Source organism: Peromyscus leucopus, chromosome 19, assembly GCF_004664715.2.
Source record: "Peromyscus leucopus breed LL Stock chromosome 19, UCI_PerLeu_2.1, whole genome shotgun sequence".
Classification (NCBI taxonomy): domain Eukaryota; kingdom Metazoa; phylum Chordata; class Mammalia; order Rodentia; family Cricetidae; genus Peromyscus; species Peromyscus leucopus.
In genome coordinates this window covers 72679847-72703459 of record NC_051079.1, presented here as the reverse complement: position 1 = coordinate 72703459, position 23613 = coordinate 72679847, and the positions used below count along the sequence as shown (strand labels likewise).

Genomic DNA, 23613 nt, shown 5'->3' with positions numbered 1-23613 from the left:
CCTCCCTCCCTCCCTTTCCCCCTCTGTGTGTGTGTATTCCATAAGTTATGTTCCTCTAGAGAACCCTGACTCACACCCCCTAATTTATAGAACCCATAAAGAATAACCACAAAGGCAAATACTCACATAAACCCAGGGACTGCATAGGTCACCTGCTCCAATAGTGGGGCTGTTCATGGACTTCTAATGCCACTGTGGAAGGTTTTTTACCTTGACCCTGCATGAAATATGTTTCCGTATCCAGGGACTTCTGCCTACAAAAGAGCTTTGAGGAAAATGTTCCTGCAGTTGTCGCTGTGCTCTCTTGAGCTCTTTGGGAAGAGCAAACACTGCTCCTGGCAGGTCAGCATTGCAAGGGTCATGACTGCAGGAGGTGGAGGAAGCAGCAAACAGAGCCCTTAGTTAGTGCAGCCGCTCTGGAGCCTCCTCAGACCCCAGTTCTCCTGAATGGCCATCCACCACTTAAGGAGAACCAGTAACAGGGGAAATCAGCAACTAAATGGCGGGATGGTGGCCAACAGAGTGCCATTACAGAAAGGCAGTGTCTTGTTACAGGAAAACAGGGAGGTGTGGTTTGTAGATGGATATACAGATTATCACCGGAGACCTTACTCCATGACAACCATAATTCTTGCCTAAATGCAGAAAGATCTGCTTGTCCCAGAAAAGCACAAGAGCCAGGGAACTAAGGACTCCTGGAATTTGTGTTCTATGTGAACAAATCCAACAGTTCTTACTGTAGGCCCCACAGTCCAATCATAGCAGAATTTAGCTATCAAGTTAATACAGCCATGAACTAAATGTCTGGTTTTAAATATTTTATCACATTATAGTCCATTAATAGAATTACAAGTAAAAGACATTCATAATTGTATGACATAACAAATCCAATTGCATTTATTTGGTTATTATTCTGTCTAGCCTGTTATTGAAAAATATGCAATTTTTATTTAGCTTAAAGCATACTACACTTAAGAAGTACTTGGCATTTGAAATAAACAGAAGGGTTCAGTAATTCTTAACCCTGCCATTTCAATCCTGAGAATGTTTAGACTATTTATCAATAAAACATCTTTCTCAGAATCATAGCAACATTAAATACCATTAAACCAACAAAATTCTTTGACCTGGTTCCTAGACCATACAAGTAAATAGCTTGTAATATAATATACATAAGATGTGTATCATATATAAAATATACATATATGTAATATGTATTACAATTATACATATAAAATGTAAATTTTTTAATACATATTTGGTTAATTTATTTGATCTCTATCCATTTCACCAATTAATATTTTGCACTGAGCATGTTCTTAAGGAACCATTATTTTTCCAGGTCTCATATTCCTATATGAAGTTTTACTTACTCAGTGGCTAAATGTCACTAAAGAGGACCACAGAAAACATTGTGGGGGATAGGAGAGGCAAATTGCTCTGCTGTTTTCACAGGCTATGGCTTTCCTTCACTGCGGGGTTCTGAAGGGGATGCACAGAGTTGAACAGCTGCTTCGTGGTGCCTGGGAACCTGCCTCAGGTTCCCCTTTGCAAGCTGAGGCGGTACCAGGTGGAATTAGAAATCTTTATACATCTGCAGTGGGGAAATGTGACTGCTGATTCATGGTTTCTGAAAGTTCCTGAGAGGCAGATGTTAGTTCTAAGTTGGCCCAATGTGAAGAGAAATATTCCAGCAAGAGCCGTCGGAAGAGCTGTTCTGCGTGTGTACTTATCAAGCACTTATCCACGGAGCCATCTCCCTAGCCCTCCCACACATAAAAACATGGGTGTTCACTTTTCTCAGGAAACCTATCTGGCAGCTCTTGGGATCTTCCTGGCCAACCAGGAAGCTTCCAGTTCAGTGGAGATCTTGTCTGAAAAATAAAGTCAGAAGGCAACAGGAGAGGATATGCAACATCATCCTCTGGCCTCTGCGTGTGCACAGGCACACAGACCTGCACATTCTCATGCACTTTGTAAATATACAATGCACAGAGAGAGACAGAGACAGAAAGCGAAAGAGACAGAGAGAGGAGAGAGGAGGGAGGGAGGGAGGGAGGGAGGGAGGGAGGGAGGGAGGGAGGGAGGGAGGGGAGAGAGAGAGGAGGGAAAGAGGAGGGAAAGAGGAGGGAAAGAGGAGGGAAGGAGACGGAGTTGGGGTGGGGGGAATGCTGAGTGTGTCCTCTCAGAGAATCTGGTACATAAGAATATTGTCCTGCTATCTTCTTTCCTTTGAACACTTGAAATGGGATCTGTCTTCAAATCTGTGAGTAGAGAAGTTGTTATACTAACAGACCTCTAGGACTTATTCATCTTGCATAATTGAAACTTTATACTCTTGAATAGCAAGTTCCCACCTCTGCCTCCATGCAGCTCTAGGCAATCATCATTCTAATGTTTCTATGAGTTCTTTTATATTTCACAAGTAAAATAATACAGTAGAGAACTTGTCCATCTATGTCTTATCACTTAGCATAATGTCTTCTAGGTTCATCCATGTATTTTTCAAGGCTCAAAAATATTTCACCGCGCACATGCACGTGTATGTGTGTGTGTGTGTGTGTGTGTGTGTGTGTGTGTGTGTGTGTGTGTATCTTAATCCAGGACCAGGAAGGCTAATTTCATATCGTAGCTAAGAATTGTGCTGCAGTGAACGTTGAGTGTGACGTCCCTTCAATATCCTGGTTTCAATTCCTCTGAATAAGTAGTTGAAAAAAGGACTGCTGTAATATGTTAGTTTTGTTTCTAAAAAATCTTAGAAATTTCAATGCTGTTTTTCCTAGTGGCTGCATAATTTCATATTCCTACTGATAGCATTCTAACTCCTGCACATCCCTACCAACACTTGTATCTTGTTCTTTTGATGGTATCCACCCTAGAAGTCCAGGGGCTACTTTGCTGTGTTTTGGATTTACATTTCCTAGCCATCAAGCCCAAAGGATCCCCATCTCTGCCCCTCCCCCAGCTCTGGAGCTATGGGCTTACACCATGACACTCAACAGCTTTTACATGGACGCCATGACTTCTACAACGGCTCTAGAGTCTGAGCTCAGGTTTTCACGTTTGGGCAGCAAGCACTTGACCAGGAGCTTTGATCATCTTTTATTCAGGCCACTTGTTCTTTCACTGCAGAGATGGAGGCTGGCCACACTGTCATCTTCTTACTTTGCTTTACACACTTGGGTCTATAACAGACCTGGAACGTGCCCTTGGGCATGGCATGAAGCAGGTGTTTTAAAGCCATGAATCTATCTGTTTAAAAAGTATCAGGGAAATTTATTAAGGTAAATTGAGGAAATACACTCACGAATACAGAATGGAGTAGACAGCTGAAGACATCCTCTGGTCCGACCTGGAGCGATTCCACTCACAGGCAAGAACAGGGAGAAGAGGCATGCGAACCTTCTCCCTAGGCAGAGCAAAGACCACTGGAGTGTTTCTCCTTCCAGATATTGCCACAACTAACTGTTTGGGCGGGAGCTCCACCTCAGTCCCTGACACCCTGGCAGTATATGCCCAAAGAGTCTGGAGTGTTCTGGTGGAAGATCCCCCTAACTCCCCTCGCCATCTCTTTCCCCAAACCCGCCCCTTCAAAGCCCGCCAAACACAGCTCCTCCCCCAGAGAGGCTCAAGACCACTCCCACAGGGTATTTAAGCTGCATCCCAGAAAACAGACACATGGTTTTCTGGTCTCTCATCCAGTCTCCTCTCTGGGGGGTCTGGAGAATCATCCGGGAATGCTTTACCCATTAAACCTGGGCTTTTTCTAATTCGGTCTGATTTGGATTGCTGCGTAGGCAGAGGGGCTCATCAGGGTGCGAAAAAACATCACTAATCCCATGCCATCTATTTAAAAGTAACTCACCTTTGCCACAAGCGTCTGTGTCCTTTCTGAGTTCAGCTGTTTGCACTTCTCTTACCTAAAGGGAAACGTGGAATTCAGAAAGTCCCTCCTCCACCCTCCCCCAAGCTGTTACCTGGTACTTATTCATAGACTTGGGTGTTCTCAGTTCTGTGTTAGTGGACATCAGTTTTACTTGGGTGTTCTCAGTTCTGTTAGTGGACATCAGTTTTACTTGGGTATTCTCAGTTCTGTTAGTGGACATCAGTTTTACTTGGTTGTTCTCAGTTCTGTGTTAGTGGACATCAGTTTTACTTGGGTGTTCTCAGTTCTGTGTTAGTGGACATCAGTTTTACTTGGGTATTCTCAGTTCTGTGTTAGTGGACATCAGTTTTACTTGGGTATTCTCAGTTCTGTTAGTGGACATCAGTTTTGTACAACACAATTCTTTTGACAAGTTTAGTACTGAACTAGCTTTATGACACTTTCAGCACTCTGCCACATCCCTATGTACTCAGGGTTCCTTGCATGGTCCATGTTCATGATAGATCTTTGGTCCCCAGCACCAGAGCAGACAGGAAGTATGGTTTAGTGATCAGACCTAGGCTTCAGGACCAGGGAGATCCCAGCTCTCACCAGATGTGCTCTTCTCCTCTGGTTATTTAAGTTTCCAGCTCAGCAACTTGTGGTGAAATATCATTACTATGCCATCTACCCGTAAGGTTTAGGGAGAGCTTTAAAGCTGTAATTCTACTCCATAGTGCCTGGCACTCAATAAGCTCTCAATTATTAAAACAGAAAGCTACTATTATTCCATGGTGAAATTTTCACTTCCTCCCAGCCAGTCTTGTCAGTGAGAAATCACCTGTGTTTTATCTTACTTCTGAGAGCACTTTTCATAATTAGATTCAGAGATGAGTGTATCTCATTTCACTATGGCAAGCACATATGTCAATGAGTAAACACACGCTGGCCTTTGGGAAAATTCAGAGTCCTTTTCATAATCAGCTAGAAACCAGAAGGTAAAGCAAACAGTGAGCAAGGCCCTGGATGGATGGGCCAAGGACCTGACCTCACCATGCAACGCTCTAGGCTGACCCCACAGGCATCTCTCCAGCATCTGCACATCCCCTGCCCGTGCACTCTCCTCTACCCGTGACTTCCAGAAAGGAAGGGGCGCTGTGCTGCCCAGCTGCAATCTGGGCCTGAGACCAATTGCTGACTGACCCAGGGCCTGCTCATTTGCAGCCTGCCTTCAGCCTGTTTTGCCCCTGACCAGCCTAGTCTTGGCTCTGTGCTTCAGCTATTGTGGACACATGGGGTCCACTACTCAGGGCTCTGCTGTTACATTCTTCTGGACAGCTCATTTCCTAGGTACCCTACTGCTTGCCCTTCTGGCCTCTGGCCTGACCCTTCTAGTATCCTGCTGGGTAGTGCCTATGGCCTCTGCAGCTCACACCTATCCAACAGCAATCTCAGTCATGTCTACTACAGCTAAAAAGTCCAAGTGATATTCCTCAAAGTCATGGGAAACCCAAGAAGGCTCTCCAGGCTGAAGACCAAATAATGTTTCCCAATACCCAAATGCACTGTTGTCTCCAGACCAGCTTGTTGAAGGAACAATTCCTTTACAGGCATCAGGGAAATACTTTGTAGACTTCTCCATTTAAGCACTTTGCTTCTTGAGCATTTGTAATTATCAGGTTTATAAGCAGACCTTATTAAAAATAAGAGACAACTATCAGGTTGCTTATATAAATCTCTTGGCAAAAGGTCATCAGACCTTTGACCGGATTTTAAGTCGGACAATATTTTGCAACTGAGCACACTTTAAACACCTTTTATCCCCCACTAGGGATAGATATACTATTCTGGTGTGTAACTCAAAGTTGTTTTCTTTGCCAACTGAATAATTAAGAGTTTGCACCTGTTTCTTTTCTTGAATTGATTCAACTTAATGAGCCCTGCTTTGTGGAGCTGTTTTCCGAGATGCCCCACCGTAATCAATCCTATTGCTTTGCAAACAAAGGGCTTTCTTCCTGACAAAGGAGTATGATTATGAAATGCCTTTTTCCGTGTACATGAAAACTTAATTTCAATACATATAATAATCACATGGTGTCTTAGCACATTTGTCGCTATAACAAAATACCCAAGACTGGGTAATATATAAGAAAAGACTAATTTGCTCAGAGGTTCTAGTCAGCATGGAGATGGTCCCACACCATATCCTGACATCAAAGAGGGCATCATATGATAAGACCAAGCAAGTGTGCCAGAGAGCTCATTGGCTAAATAGAGGCAGAAAGAATACTAGAGGAAAAACATACTCTTTTATTATATTCCTATGAATATATTCACATGTAATAGTCATATGTAAAAACAAATATATCCCATATACAATGTAGCAAACAAAGCAAAATGCCCAAGGGTTAAGTTGGGTCTGTCTGAACATGCTGATCCCTTCCCAGCCCAGGGAGACCAGGTTTGGGTTTCTCTCTCCCCAGACAGTAGCCACAGCAAACGTTGGATGATCTCTGGACCCTGAGTCCAGGGCTGTGCACGACAATGTCTCATGAAGGGAGTGTCTCCAATACTCGGTAATGCTCAGCTGACACCCAGGCAGGGCACTGCCCCAGTGCCATGGTGTGGCAAGCTGATCGTAGCTGTTTCCTCAGCATAGCGCTGGTCAGCCACTAACAGCAAAGAGCAAAGCTCTAGTGAGGAAACCATGGTCAAGGCGAGCAGCCAGAGTGAACCCAAGTCACTAAGACAGAGGACAGGAGAGAGAGACAGGAGGCAGAGTGCAAGTGTTAGCTTTTATTGTTAACTTTTCTTTTTTTTTTTTTTTGGATCTGAGGATCGAACCCAGGGCCTTGCGCTTGCCTAGCAAGCACTTTACCACTGAGCTAAATCCCCAAGCATGTTGTTCACTTTTCATCTTGGAATAATCACATATGTTTTTAAGTTGCAAAAGTATGGCAGAGATTCCCTATTTGCCCTTCACTCAGCTCCTCTAGATGCTGCTTCATGGAATTTGGTACCGGAACCAGGAAGTGGTACTGGTAACACTATGTCTAGTCTACAGTCCCTCTTCCACTCCCACAGCTGCCCCTTAGGCATCGCCTAGCCTGAGCCCCAATCTGAGGTCACACTTGCTCTTTCCTGTTATTGCACACACTTACACAAACCACACAACCATATGTTTAGGAAGACTTCCAAGTATTCTGTTTCTTCTTGTCTTACATGAATCTTTACCTGGGGCATGTGCTATTGAAATTTTAATCTTCCAAACACTAACTTTACTCACAAACCATAGTTTCTAATGGAAAATAAGAAGGCACTAGACAGCCTGTCACGGATACAATTTAACTTTTAATAAGAACAAAGTTGTAAAAAAAACAAACAGCTTACTAGTAACAAGACTTTCCCACCTACTGCTAAACCTCAGTATTTTGTCCCAAACCAGTGGTTTATTTTTGCTACGCTGAGGTACAGGGCCAGGCTGATGAGAAAGTACTCTTCCGTCTCTTCGATCCACACCAGCTCTGCATGCACTCCTCCTTCAGTGTCCATGTAGTCCACACAGTAAGTGTGCCCCAGGAAGTTGGGACCGTCAGAGGGGTAGGCGGCAGATCTCATGCACACTGGAGAACTCACACACCAAAAGGGCTTCCTGTGCTCATCCAGAAGGGTCACATCCACTACAGAGCACCTCTGTAATTAAGATTAACAAGTGTCAGGATAAAATGCTCATTTTCACAGGAATTGTGACTCTGTAAAACCGACTGGAAATGCTGCTTGTGGCATCCAACTCCAAAGTCCTCTCATACACACCACGGGACCTACTTTTTATCTAAAACCCAGCTAGTGCTTACTAGCCTTCCTCAGCAGACGACCTCATCCATGTGTGTGCACAAAGCTGTCAGTGTGGGCAAGTTAGTGCCGGAGCCTGTCTAAAGGCAATGGTCTGCAGAAAATGAGAGGCCTGTGCCACTGCTTCCAAGAGGATGGCACCCTGCCCTGGACAGCAGCTTCTCAATGCTCCAGCAGACTGTTGCCTTCCGCTCTCCTGACCTGTTTCCTTGAGGCTCTGAACATCGGCCTCAGGTTTCTTTTCTTCATTGTCCACCATCTTCTGTTCACACCGTGACTGGTACTAGGCTCCCCATCCACCCGTGTCTCCCTCTCATTCTCTCTTTCAAGTCTCACCATCTCCTCAGAGACCCCCACTGCTAGTGGACCAAGGACAGCCTCCTAGGATCCACTCCTCACCTCAGTTACTCATCCCCACACTCTGACTCCAGACACTGCGCCTCCCGTGAGTGCGGCACTTCCAGAACCAGCACTTGTCTCTTCACCCTCCTACTTACTCAGCTACTCCTGGTTCCCAGCCCGTCACCAGATGACAGGTTCACCAGAATTTTGTCACTGTGATGCACTACTAGTGCATCCTGAATTACACGCTGTGAGGCACAACTATGTGTTAAAAGAAATTACACACAGCACTATCTTAGTAAATTCTGTGTAGGTAACATACACGTAACATATAACACATGTGTGTTTGTGTGTGAGAAAAGGTTTGGGAAGAATCATGGCCCATGACCCCTAACCTACCAGTTCTCTAACTCTCCTTGGGCCTCCTCACCTCAATCACGTCCATTTCACTGTTCTTCACTGGATGATCTCTTCCTCAATGCTTTATCTCATCTGGCTCCAGATCGACTAAAACCCAGCTGTGCCTGAGTCAAAGTGTCTCATGTGTGTCTGGATCTGATTGCCCAGCACAGCAGCAGAGCCACAGATGGGTATCCCCAGGTAGCCATGGTCACACTCAGAATTCTGTCTTTTGAGTCTACTATGCATTACACAGCCTTTCTTCTCCCAGAACTGGCATACTGCACCCTCTCCTCTGAACCTCTGTACCCTACTCACAGGGTGCCCCTGCACATCATGTCCTCTTGCCAGAGAGATGTGAGAAGAGCACCTTCCTATCTTACACACAACTATGTCCACATCACCTCCTTATGCACATCTGTGTTCAGTGTGCTTTTAGCAGTGGTTGGGATGGTCCACCAACAAGGAGGTAGCCTCTTGACACAAGTGAGCACTATCTCTCTTTCATCAGCTTTTAACGTTCAGACATGTTCAAATGACCCTGGGAAGAGGGGACCAGGAGGAGGGAGGAGGGAAGAGGACAAATGGACAGACACACAGAGAGAAACAAAACTCCCAGAGCCTTGGCGCCCCTTGCTCTCTCTCTCTTTGCAGACAAATCTATCTTCCCTCTGTCCAAAGCCTTACCTCCTGCTCACACTTCAACCCACTCTGACCCACCTCCTCCTAAGGTCTCCAAACACAGTGAACATCTGTTCAGTCTCCACCTGGGCAGGCTGAGCACTGCTTATCATTCTTGGTTTCAAATACCACCTTCCCAGCACTTCCAGAACCACCCATGGCTTCCCCAGGCCTACTACTAGAGGTCCCCACGGCTTGACGAAGCACTGGTTTTATTATATATAATCACTCTCTCTCTAGATGGAATCGGTCTACATCCACAACTCACAATAATCAAGGTGTCCATGGTTTCCAAAGTCTACCTCCAAGCTGAACCTCTTTCAGATTCAAGAATTAAATATACAAGTTTTTGCTCAACAACTTGGATGGCCCAAAGGTCAATCAAGTTTGGTGTAATTTATTCAAACCCATGATCATCCCAGTAAAACTGCACCTAGCTTGGGTGCTGTGGTGGCATCACTGGCCATCAGCTGTCTGGTTTGGTGCCACCCGACTTTCTCTTGCCCTGACCATCCACCTGCAACCCACCACTAACCCTGCCTGGTCTCGATTAAATGCAAACTGATGCCAAGCTTTACTACAGAATTCTAAGCCTGGGCTCTGTCTGGAAGAAAAAAAAAAAAAGATAATTTGTAGTCACATATACCTATTAAAAATAGAAATAAAAGAAACTTTTTTGCTTGCGAATTGTAGACACAGCCTTCTAATGTATAAAACACCCCCTGGGTAAATGCTGATGAAGTGTCACCTAAATCTGGTTCTGTTAAAAGAACAAAACAATGATTTGTTATGCTGCTTTCTTTGAAGTGACATGTGAGCTTGACAGAGGTCTCTGATGGTCTGGGCTTCATGGCTCCCCTGAGAAAGTACTGGTTTACTAGAGCTCAGGAATGCAGGGAGCTAACACTTGCTGGCTTGGTGACGATGCAGTGGGGAGCATCCCGAGCCAGGTCAGGAGCTCACACATCTCTGTGTCGGATGTTCAACTTGTAGGTCGTAGATCAGTTTTCCTCTTTATAAGAAGATGGTGGTAGAAACAAGTTACAGATGAGTGCAGTGACTAAATGTCATGTGACCCGCACAAGACCATGCACTGTGCTTCCTGTGCAGTGTGTGCACAACCAGGTCTGTGTCGAGTTGCCTGAGGGGTTCAGTATCATTCTCGGTGACATACTCCCTAATCTGTCTGTCTCTATTCCTGTCAGAATCTCTCATTTATAGATTTCTTTTGACAATCCTTTCCTTATGTCTTCTTTTGGTTTTTCCTTTATGCCTTGTCATCTTATACATTAGAAAGTTATATCTACAATTCCCAGGCCGAAGAGATTATCTTTTATTTCTATTTTTTTTTTTTTTTTTTTGGTTTTTTTGAGACAGGGTTTCTCTGTGTAGCTTTGCGCCTTTCCTGGAGCTCACTTGGTAGTCCAGGCTGGCCTCGAACTCACAGAGATCTGCCTGCCTCTGCCTCCCAAGTGCTGGGATTAAAGGTGTGCACCACCACGCCCGGCTCTTATTTCTATTTTTAATAGTCGTATGTGACTAAGAATTACCTTATTTTTCAGGCAGAGCCTTCCTCTGTAGCCCAGGCTAGCCTGTACTGGCTGTTACACCCACCTTAGTCCTCCAGTGTGAGGTAAAGGCGTGAACAAGCACACCCAGCCAAAGCCTTTTTGTCCTTTACATCCTTCCTTTAAACAAACACAACAAGGAAATCAAATCCCCTAAAGTCAACTTCTTAAACTGCATTTTTACTGTTCACTGTGCTTAGCGTGGTCAGATTCCTGGAGGGAAATCCCTGAGCTATACAGCACACACGGAACACGGTGTCCCTCACTTGGATACTGTCTTTGGGAACTCCAAGGATAAATTAGCCATAACACATAATACTGGCTCCAAACATAAGTGGTATATCTACATCCACCCAACCTCCAACTCAGGAGACAACAAACTCTTCCCTGTGAGAAAAGGTATCATTGGAGAAACTGTCCAGGGCCATCCACCACTACTTCAAAGACTCAGAATCCCGCCTCTAGGAACAGTGCCCTGAGCTTGCTGGAGGGCCAGGTTCTGCAGCTGTTAGTGCAGCCTCTGTGAGGAATGCTGTGGGAGTCCCCAGCAGACTTGCTGTTAGAGGACTCTTAGGGTTGAGTCTTCCTTACATGCAGTTCCAGGGGAGGCTTTGGTTTCAATCCCAGAGCTAGGATAAAGCTGTCTCAGTAGAATGACCATACTTCCCTTTTTAACCCCGGAGAACTAAACACCTGCTTTAATCTTGTTGTGAAGAGAAAATGGAATTAAATAACTTTAAAATTACTCTGACCCTTTAAGCTTGCCATATTTATATTCTGCCTTTCTTGGTCCTCAAGATCTATTTTTAACATTAATATATTATTTTAATGTGTTTTTACGTCATGGCCATTTCAGTCTTTCACAGAAAAACAAAAGGTCACATCTGTACTCAAATACATGAAACAATAATCTTTTATATGTGACACACACACAATTTATACCAAGGTTTAACATGTGCTCACAGATAAACAGGATAAATAACAAATCCCAGATGGTCTTGGTCAGTGTCATTACCGTTCTGCCCAGATGTCTACCAAAGTGCAAAATGAGTGCAGTGCAGAGGCTGTCTGCAGTCACAGCCAACCTGTGACTCCCAGATTCCACTCACACCATTCAGTAAAGAGAACCAGGAGGAACCATGGGCACACAGTCACACAAGAGAATGGAACCATGGGAGATCTCTAATTTCTTCCCCCTCTTCCTGACAATCCCCAACACTAACCCAACTCTCCCCACCATTTGGTTACTTTTATTTAGCTGCTCAAGATCCTGGAAACTAGCACAGGAACTCGAAACTGCATAGCCTTCAAAAGGGTGAAAATGTTTCCAGCAACTGCTACTTGCCCGGCCAACCTTCAGCTCCTTCTTCTCTCCACTGGACAGACTGACTGAGTGTGTAGGGAATAGAGGGTACAGTCAAAGCTATTCAAACACAGCTACAGTCCACCTACCCATTCTACTCCTATACACTCCATGGACAGCAAAGATATTTGTGGTGGTTAGAATGAGAATGGCCCCCAGAGGCTCCTATGTTTGAAAGTTTGGTCCCCAGTTAATAGAACTGGTTGGGAAGGATTAGGAGGTGTGGCCTTGTTGGAGGAGACATGAACTGGGGGTAGGCATTAAGGTTTCAAAAGCCTACACCAGACCTAGTGTCTCTGTCTGTCTCTCTCCGCCTGTGGATCAGGATGTAAGCTCTCAGCTACTGTACCAGTGCCACGCCTGTCTGCTTCCCACCACGATGATCATGAACCAACCCTCTAAAACCAGACAAGCCCCCCGTCAAATGCTTCTGAGCTGCCTTGGTCATGGTGTCTCTTCACAGCAATAGAACAGTAACTAATACAAAACATTAAATAAATACTTGATGACGATCTCATCCTGCTAAAAGAATTCACAAATCTATAGAAACAAGAATACTTTTAAGGGAGGTTTATATATACATAACAACAGACTTTTTTATTACACATAAGTTACTTGAAGAAAAAAATAACTTTTGTTTTTACCTCAATAAAGCCATCAAAAACATTAGTTCTCCATGCAAGGCCAACTTTTCCAATAAGGGGTAGGTGTTCTCTGTTGTTTTTTAAACTTATCGCCATGAACTTCACATATCCATTCTCAATGCATCCTGAAATGATTTAAGGTTAGTTTAATTGCTGCATTTCAATGTGAGGCAAAAAAAAAAAAAAAAAAAGTCTTTAGGCTGGCTACTCCTGAGGTATGCCTTGTTCTGTGACGTTCTACTCACTAAGGACATGTGCACTGGAGAACAGCTCACTCTATCATGAGGCCTGAGCAGTAAACCTAGAGCTCAGAGACTGGAGACACAGCTCACTCTATCATGAGGCCTGAGCAGTAAACCTAGAGAGCTCAGAGACTGGAGAAGAGATGTGGGTTCTAAGGAAACGGCCAAAGGTGAGTCAGAAGATGGCTGAGGAAATACACGCATGGTCACTGACGAGAAGACAAAGGCTCAGCCTCACTGTGTCAGCTGGCTTTCCATCACAGAAGACACTTACAAGGAAGGACGGCTTACTATGACTCAGTTTTGAATGTTTCTGTCTATGCAGGCTGACCCCAATGCTTTTGGATGTGTAATAAATGTACATTATAGAGTACATGTAGAGTAAGCTGAGGTCCCTCTAGACCCTTTAAGGGCATGCCCCCAATGATCTGAAGTCCCCCCCAAACAGGAACCACTTCTGATAGGGTCCACTACCTCTCAATAATGCCAAGCTGAAAACCATGACTTTTAAAACACATGGGCCCTTGGAAGAAGGGTCATAACAGATCAAGGCCACATTACTTGGTCATGCCATCAGTCATGGAAATGGAAAAGGACAAACACTAACAAGCTTAAGGAAAGAGATTCAAATTATGTCAAAGAAAGAAAATCAAATGGGATCAAGAAATGAGGAAGGACTAAAGAGCAGGTGAACAAGGAGGGAAAGGAAGAAACCCATTGCAGAAACCTATCTTTGCATATGCTCTTAAGCAAGCAAAGTCCTGCACACGTTTACCAAAATCTGAGCCCAGTCTCTACATTATACACCCCTCTTCTACCTGGCTCACAGGGCATACTAGCAACTTTGTCACCACCATGAAGGAGTGCATGTGTTCAGCTTCTTGTGACAACCAGTGCCTGCAACACTGCCCTGCTCCTATGAACACACATCTCGAGTTATTTAACACACCATGAAGTGACATCAAGCACAGTAATACTACAGTATCCTCACTTGTACATGATGACTTCAGAGATAGACATGTGCATAAAGCGGAGGTGTGACTCACTGGGCAAAGCAGAAGGAAAACATGGAAGGTTGCACTTAGGTTATCTCATGGTGACGCAGTTCATAGAAGACAGTGTAATACCGTGAGACCCCTTGGTTCTGAGTTATGTACGTATGCACACACACTCCGATCACTAAGCTTGGCAGTCTAGTTGTTTGCCATGTACATACTCTGCACACATCCCCCTCTCTAAACAATGTACCTAGTAACCTCAGAACACCCTCAGCATGGCTACCCATACTCCCATCTCTGAATCACCCTGTATTTCCCCACCCCTGGTAACAATCACATTTTAGACAGTTTCTTTTCAAGTGTATTCCCGATGTATCCAAGAATAAAGACTAAAAAGACCAATCCAGCCTGAACTGCTTTTTAGATTCAGGTACAATACGAAAAATTTATGTCCTTTGTCCTTCTAGGCTGAACTCCCTACTTATTGTATGGGAAAATGAATACATGACCTATCAACAAAATAGAGAACTATCTTCACCACCCCCCTTGTCTTAGATGGGGTTTCTATTGCTGTGAAGAGACACTATGACCACAGAAACTCTTAAAAAGGAAAACATTCCATTGGGGCTGGCTTACAGATTCAGAGGTTTAGTCCATTATCATGATGGCCGGAAACATGGCAGCACACAGGCAGACATGATGCTGGAGGAGCCGAGAGCGCTACATCTGGATCATCAGGCAGCAGGAAGAGAGACACTGGGTCTGGCATGAGCTTCTGAGACCTCAAAGCCCACCCTAGTGACACACTTCCTCCAGCAAGGCCACACCTACTCCAACAAGGCCACACCTCCCGATAGTCCACTCCCTGGTAGCCAAGCATTCAAATCTATGAGCTTATGTGGGCCAGTCCTATTCAAACCACCCACCACACCCCTTAATAGCCAAACTCTTCCTCCTCTTGGAAACCATTGAAGGAACCTTCAAACAGTTACTAATCAATACACAAGAACAAACTACTGACATCTACAACTGTGTGGATAAAGCCTGAGTCCTATACTGAGCAGAAGAATCAGAGTACAGGGAAAGTCCAGAAGCACAGAGACAAACTGTGATACTATTTATGTGATGTACTAAATGTGAAACCAATCTGTGGTGGGAAAAACGGACCATCCCTATGAGAGTCTGCGACAGAAAGACAAAGCACAAACAAAAGTCCACTGTTGGCATCTGTGTCCACCTCGCCCTGGGGCCTTCTGCCACGTATTAGCCACACTTCCCACACGGCTGTGACTCTGGTGGGCCCCAACAATTTAGTCCTTCAGAACTTCAACATTAGTCTGTATGGATGTCAGCAATCTACCCTCACCTTTCCTCTTCTAGACCTCTACTGCACTCTGCCATTTCATTACATGCAATGGTTTATGCATGCTGAGATCTGTTTTATCAAAAACAATACTCTGGAAATAAAAGGCCATGTCCTTCTGTGGCCTATTAACAACATACTGATGACACCATTTTCAGCTATGATCAGGGTTCATTTCTATTTCAGAAATAAATGTAACATAGAAAAGGTGGAATGTAAAGAACATGGGGAGGATAGGTTGATTGGTAATTGATTTTTCTAATGCACAAGGAAGAGGGAAAGGGATAAAGAAGATTAGAACGGACTGAGACAGGAATCACCAGAGTCACCTAAAGAGATAAGCCCAGTAAAGGGAACCGGACTCAAGATTCCACTGGGGCAGGAATGGTCTCTCCTGGTCCTCCCTGTTCCCCAGGCCAAACTGACACAGGTGAGGCTCTACTAGGGAGGTAAGAAGAGCACAACCTCTACTCTCTCCATCTGGTTGGCATGGTGACAACAGTGTCAGCAAAACCTACTGAAGTCTTGAGTCATCAGGTGGTCTCTACATAAAAGGATGCATACACAAGCAGCAGGACTGTTCCTGACCCTGGTTAAAGAGAATAACAGATGTTCTTAGACTCTGAAACTTTACCATGGGCTAACTGGGCAGTCTGGAGCTTGCTCTTTTAAATTACTATGTTTTCAGGTCCAGCAGGCACTTCCCTAAGTCTCAGTTCTATCTTCCACAGCTTTGCACCAATCAGTTCAGTCCACCCGAGTATAGTTTACTTTCTAGACAAGTTGGAAGAAAATACAGGGATCCTTTTGGAGGAGGTTTCTCTACAGCCTGCTCTGTTCTTGCTTAGGATACTCTTACATTCCCTACAGCAACAAGACAAGATGGCGGGGCACTGGGTAAGAGAAGAGACACCTCGCTGTCAAGTATCCTCTTCATGTGGCTTCACACTGACTCGGGTGAGTTCATGGCACAGCCAACCCCAAGAAGATACAATGAGACTCTCAGAAGTGAAAAAGGACCTCAGACTCAAGACCCAACGGTCAGGGAGGAGAGCTAACTAAGAAGGGAGCTGACCTCGAAGAATTAAAACAGGCCAAGCGATGGGCTGTCATGGCACACGCTGTCTAGACATGTCCTGTCCCACGCTGGACATCAAGGGCCACATCAAGTCAAAGCACCTGGAACTAAGATGTACCTCTGAACTCTTCAACACTATGAAGTGGATTGTTAGGCTGTGGTAGGTTCTGACTTTTAGAGCATTGAATAGAAATTTAAAAATAAAAAAATGATCTGACACAGAATTCGGGTTTTTTTTTTCTTCTAAAATAATTTTTGACATGGAAAGCACAGACGAATTTGTAAATAGAAGAGGAGTTGATAGGGAAGCATATTTGAGATGATGAAAGAGACAAGAGACAAACGGCTAAATAAAGGTCTCGAGCAGGCAGGAGTGGATATATTTAGAAACTGTAAAGTCCATTTTGGAAAGAAGTGGGACAGCTTTCCCTCTGAACTAGGAAAAAGCAGGACTGAAAAGAGCTGTGACGAGTGAAGAGGTGACAGCCGGGAGCACAGGGAGCAGGGCAGGAGGGCCTGGGAGTCAGGGATGCAAGGTGTGGGTCGTTATGAAAAGCTACAAAGCACAGGGGCCATTAAGTAACTGCCTGGAAGACCTCTAAGTAGCAAGAAGGGACAACTGAAGTGTGACCATCCTGCGTAAGAGGCTGACTCCAAGTCAGAGCCACAAAGGTGGTCAATGCTGCAGAGGGAAGCACGGACGGCGAGGAAGGAAAGGGTCTCTGCATGCCACACAGAGTGAAGATGGGAAGGGTGTCACTGGACTGCGTACTCAAGAAAAGTAAGCCAGAAAAGACCAAAGAGCCAGAAAGAGAGGAGACCCGGATAATTTATTAGGAGTACAGAAAGAGGGACCACGGACAGTTAAGACACTTACAATCCAAGAAGAGGCCCTAAACTCGATATCCTAGAGATCGAAGATCTCAGGGTGCGCAAGTAAACTCACACCAAGGGAAAATTAGAAAACTTATCATTTACATTTGTTGCACTTATGTTCCCCAAATTACTTGGTTTATATAAGAGATTCTATTTCCATAATTCCCTTACAAAATATCTTACTATCTAAGACATCTTACTTAAACAAATCTCCTTGACAACAAATATACTTCAAAGAATTCAAATCACCAGCAAAGGTGAATGAAGAGCTGAGGTTAAATCTGGAGCAGCAGCCAGAGCAGCTGAAACAGGCCTCATCAAGGACAGCTCATCTCCCGCCTCACCTGTGCGCCATGAGGACTTCATGGAGTGCGGCCTGTGTAGTCCCAAAGGCCTGGGCTTCTAATGCCCTGCTGTGACCATTGGTGATTTTTCACCAGGCCCCACAAACTACACAGCTGTACTCCACAGTTAGGTAAGCTCTGATACAAGCAGCGGTCGCTTGCAATGCTTACTTCTCAGTCACTAGAGTACAGAACACGAAAAATGTAGTACATACTCCTAATGAAGATGCCACAGTGCAGTATCTGCTCTAAGTCTCTAAATAATCACCACCCAGAAAGGACAACACTGCTCCTTCCCATGACTCACGTGTCATGATAAATGCTTACAGAGTACAACCTGACCTAGAAACACAGCAAGCAATTAATATCAGGGACAGAGGGAATGAAAAAGCCACCTATTTTTAGAATCACAGCCACAAAAATAAGATAAAACAATATATGCACAAGATCTAGAAAGGACAACACTTCAAAAGAACTCACTTTCAGCTGTTGTAGACTGTAATCTTGGCACAAGGAAAAAAGAGAATCTGTAACTTGATAACCTCTGAATTCTCTGAAGTTGTCTGCAGTGTCTTACAGATTAAGCCCAAATACTCAGCGCAGTCAAGATCTGAACAGGAAGCATGGCACAAAAACATGCAGGTGCAGGACCAACATAACAAGTAGAAAAGGGAAACATTACCCCAAGGAGCTTAGTCATGCCAGCAACAGGAAGCAAAGCATTCCTGGGGAGGGAAAGCACAGCATCAACATAAAAAAATGTTCTCTGCTAAAGTGGTGCCAACCTGACTGCATCTGGAATGAAGTAAATGCATATAAAGAAGCGGGCACTCCTGTGGAGGGTCAGCTTATCTGAAGCAGGATGACCCACCCCAAAACCAGATAAAAGGACAAGGAAAAGGAAACTGCTTTTGGCCTGCTCGCCCTCACTTCTGCAGACAAGAGAACCACTATTCCAGTGGCTCTCAACCGTGGAAGTCCAATGACCCTTTCACAGAAGTCACCTAAGGTCTGTTGAAAAACAGATATTTACATTACCATTCATAACAGTAGCAAAATTACAGTTATGAAGTAGCAACAAAAATAATTTTATGGTTAGGAGGTCACCACAAGATGAGGATTAAAGGGCCACAGCATTAGGAAGGTTGAAAACCACTGATCTATTCTGTTGCTATGGCATTACTTTACCCATATGGGAACCAATTTCTCCAGGACTCCAACGCAGACTGAGGACCAACAGCTCCCCCAGGAAACTTCCAGGCCTTCTGCTCCAGCAATTGCTGAAACACTCAGCTTTCTGGTCTGAACTATGGATTCTTGGCCTCTCCAGTGTGAAACAGCCACTGCTGGAGTACCTGGACTGCGTCTGTAAACTAATCTAACGAACCCCTTTTGATGTGTTTATCTATGTATTCTACCCATTCTGATCCTTTTGAGAACCCTAACACATTGTACAGCAAAATCTAAATAAACAAAGAAATGGGCCAAAACTCTAAATAAAAATCAAGTATATCTGAGCTGGGAATATACATACTGTTCCACTCAGTAGTGCAATGCTTGCCTTGTATGACCAAGGTCCCGGATTCAATCTTAATAAAACCTTAATTCCTTCTAGATTAATGCACAAATTCAACAGGACTCTGATAAAATCCCATAAGATATTTGGTACTCTAGCCAAGTGAATACATGTAAAATAAATATTTATATAAATATAAAAAGCATAAATAGGTAACAATAAATCACTAGTTTCTTAAACTAGGGTAGAAGACATTCATTTTCATAGCAAAATAAGTAAGTCTGAACTATCTGCTTCCCTACTGGAGGCAATCACCCTGAGAGAAAAGGGTAAGAACTGAAGAGAAGTAATTAACCTATAGGAAATAAGGTGAGTGTATGTCTGATTTCAGAAAGTAGGATGTTCTATATAAAACAATTTTAGAAGAAATGTTTTAAAACCACATCTAATTGAAAAGTTTTGAGATATCTATATGTACAAAATTAAAACGTAAAAGACAAAATGGAAGAACTATCTGGAACAAGTAGACAAAATGGAAGAACTATTTGGAACCAGTATATGCACACAAATCATAACATTTAAAATAACGGAACTACACATAGAAGTGAATACCACTGGGACAGAAACATGAAAATAAATCACATAATAGCACCTCCTTCTAGCCCTTGCAATGACTGTCTTCTCGTGGGCTCTGCTGTCCACGTGTGCACAGTGGTAAACTGTTGACATGAACAGTAAGAAGTGGTGGTGAAGCTGGATCTCAAGAGGGTAAGAGGGCACCTACCCCTCAAAGAGTGCAGTGTGGTCACTGTGGTGACCACGAACCTCTGGTTAAACTGACACACCATTGTTATCTCTGGAATGATTAGAGATTTTTCAAAATAACACTGGTGACAACCATGCTCCAATGATGAGAAATGAAGGCCTAAACGCCCAATTGGGAGACTGGGCCAATAAATCAGGATAAACCTAACAGTGGAATTTCATACAACCTTTCAAAGTCAAATTTTTCTAAAACTAGAAAATGCTCACGATGCAGTGTCAAGGAAAAACAGAGAACAATATTTTCCAAATAATTTCTACAAAGAAAGTAATATGAATTTGAAAAATGGACCTAATTATGAACAATAGTTGTCTTTGGGGATTTTATTTATTTTTTTTGTAAATATCTACAGATTTTGAAATCTTGTAATAAAAAGACCTTCTGGTTTCTAGTTTAGCATGAGTATTGAAAGACACCATTCTGCCCTAAGAACAAGTAAGTCTGAACAAACTAAAAAATAACTATTGCTAGATGAACAGGGAAAATGGACTCACAGAGCAAAACCACTGTCCCTACAACTTGACAACAAACAGGAGAACTCAGGAAGGTCCAAGCTCTTAATCCTGCTCAGAAACCTGAGCAGTAACAAACCTAAGTCCACTCCAAAGGACTCTATCACGGGCAAGTACAGATTGTAATCTGTAGGAGCCAACAACAAAAACTATCTCCCAGCAAGAAAACAACCAACGTTTTAACATAGCCCAATCTGTCCAGGGAGTGGGAAAATTCAACTACAGCCTCCTCTAGCAGCCTAAGTAGTTCAGAGAAGAACTAAGAAGCGCCGACGACGAAATACACAGTATAGAGTCACAGCCCACTAAAGGACTGGAGAAACACACATAAACATACCGATCCCATTACTAAGGGCCCATTTTCTACAGTTCCTTTGATCCAATGGACTCTGGCCGGTTAGGTGGGAGGGGCGTTAATGGAGGAGGTATTAGGTATTGATAAAGATGCAGCAGTCCTCAGTGTGTAATTACTGAACACAACAGCACAAACTCTGTAAGCAAGCAGAACTGCACGGAGGGATATCTACTGATGGAAATGGAGACTTCTCCACCTTTCCATCAGAAGTCGACAGACGTAGACAGCAGACAATCAGTAAGGACATAGTTAAACACAAAATTAGCATTAACTGCCTAAGTATAATGGGCATCTGCAGTCTGCCTTATCTAACAACTGTGGAGTACATATTTTTCTCAAGTTCACATAGAACACTCATCAAGAAATATTGCACTATTGACCATAAAATCATAAAACAAAGGACTCCAAATGATATGGTATCTTCCTCTAAATTACAAAGGACTTTAGGGAAAAAAAGGGACAATAAAGTCAGCTGGAAATTTTCAACATGTCATTGTGATTAAACAAACTTCTATTTATTTAACACAAAGATCCCATAATACATAGAGATTTTAAAATATTTTAAATTAAATGATATAAATATATTTACTTTTCTCAATGTCCTGACAAAATACCTAACAGAAACAAGCTATAAAAGAAGAAAGATTCATTTTGGCTCCTGATTTAATGATTTTAATGAATTTAAGGATTTCCGTGATCAACATGAAAGGTCGGTACAAAGTGGATAAGGACAGTTCACAGCACAGCAAGGAAGCCGAGGAAGGGCACCGCCTGCCTGCACCATGCTGGCCTCCTCCTCCTCCTCCCCTTCATCCTACCCAGGCCTCCAGCATGTGATAGTGTCACCCACACAGTTCTCTGGAAAAGCCCTTAAAGACAGACCTAAAGACAGGCCTCACGTCCATGGTGATTCTGAATACCGCCAGGCCGACAATGAAGATCAATCCTCACAACAACTGACCAAAGTGTGTGAGATGAGATCAAAGTAGTGCTTTGAGTAGAATTTACAGCACTAGACATACATACTAGAAAAGCAAGAACTACCTGGAGACAATTTCAGTTTCTACAAACTAGAAAGCCACGAAAGACTGAATTAATTCTAAAATAAGCAGCAGAAAAGAAATAATAAAAATTAGAATAAAAATCAGTGAAATCACTAGAGGAAAATCAAAGAAACCAAAGGAAGTTCTTAAAAAATAAAATCAATATATCTAGCCAAACTAAGAAAATAAGAGTGATATAAATTACATAATTGTCAGAAATAAAAAAATGGGACATCAGTAAAAATTTGAAGAAACATGAAAGAGCAGTAAAGGAATACAATGAACAAATTTGATAACCTAGGTTTCAATTCCATGAAAAACATCATCTGCCACCGTTTAGATGAGAAGATAATCTGACCAGGCCTATCACTATCCAAGGAACTGAGCCCATTATTAACAATCTTCCAAAAAGGAAAACATAGGATCAAGTTATTTCACTGGAAAATATGTAAGAAATGATACCAATTTCCTAAACTCTCTTCCAGAAGATATAAGCAGAGTGAAAACTTCTAATGTGTTCTATGAACAAATAAAAACACATAATACCACCTGTTCAGGACTAAAGAAAAACCCTGAATAAACTATGACAAGAAAGGAACTTCTTAACTGATAAAGAAGAGGTATTTTAAAAGTTACAGTTAACAACACAGTCATAGGGAAAACTCAAGCTTCCCCACCTAGATCTGAGAAAGGGAAGGATGTCTCTTCTCATTGCTGCCCGGCAGGACTGTGCTGGAAGTCTCGGATAACGCAATAAGACAAGGACTGGAAATATAAAATGACTGGTCTTCTATCAGTACACCTACCAACGAATATCTGAAACAATGAATTTGTAAAGAAAATGGGTTTATTTTGACTATCATTTTGAAGGTTTCAGTTCATCATCAGTCAGCCCTCTGCTTTAGTGCCATGGAAAGGAAGCTCATCGGAACAGCAGCACACAGTACAGCAAGAACACTCACTCACCTCATGACCAGAAGTGACAAGGAGACAGGCTACCACCCTACAACACCAGGGCATACCTACAGTGAACGCAAGACCCCCATTGGGCCCCCTCCTAAAGTTTACAGCGTTTCTCTACAGCAACAGCCAAATCAAGTTCTTAACACATGGGGACTACAGGAAACATTCCTGATCCAAACTGCAGTAAAGGGTACCCTAACTGCAAAGAAAAAAAGTAAGAAGTTTGTTCACAGATGGTATGATTATCAATGTAGAAGATGCAAAACACTCAGAACTGACAACCTTCCAGCATGAAGGAAGCTTCTGGCTCAGTTCCAGCTTGATCTCTCTACTTCTTGCAATCAAGATGCTTTATCTACTTCTGGTGGGCAATTAAGAGGAGTCACTTAAGTCTGTTTTTTCTTTTTTTGGGGGGTGAGGCTGGGCCCTACCTAAAATTTGGCAATTTCCTTAAAAAGTAAACATATTCTTAACACATGACCTAGTTATTATGTTTCTTACTGTTAACTCAAATACGTTGAGTTAAAAATATGCCTATACAGAACCCTGCATACACATATTTATAATAATTTTAATCAAAATTCACCAAACTTAAAAATAGACATGATGTCCTTCAGTAGATTAATGAAAAAGCTAGCACATCTAAACAGTACTAATGAAGGATGAGCTATCACACTAAGACCCAAGCGACAGGAAACCCATAGCCATTTTGTAAGACAATAGAGCCATTTCTTTCATTTTTATTGATAACTCTTGTTCTCTGACAACTCCATACACGTATATAGT

General features: G+C 43.1%; 1 protein-coding gene across 6 annotated transcripts in view; it reads right to left on the bottom strand.

Annotated features, from left to right (window-relative positions):
- Nucleotides 1-7196: 7196 nt before the first annotated feature.
- Fbxo15 (F-box protein 15) overlaps nucleotides 7197-23613 on the bottom strand; it is a 55637-nt gene continuing 39220 nt past the window's right edge. For all 6 annotated transcript variants that reach the window (XM_037197232.1, XM_037197233.1, XM_037197234.1 and 3 more), the window contains 2 exons: nucleotides 12715-12839; nucleotides 7197-7558 (listed from right to left, as the gene is read on the bottom strand). In XM_037197232.1, the coding sequence (XP_037053127.1) occupies nucleotides 7289-7558; nucleotides 12715-12839 (395 nt within the window). In that variant the 3' untranslated portion in view covers nucleotides 7197-7288. The remainder of the gene's footprint in view (nucleotides 7559-12714; nucleotides 12840-23613) is intronic.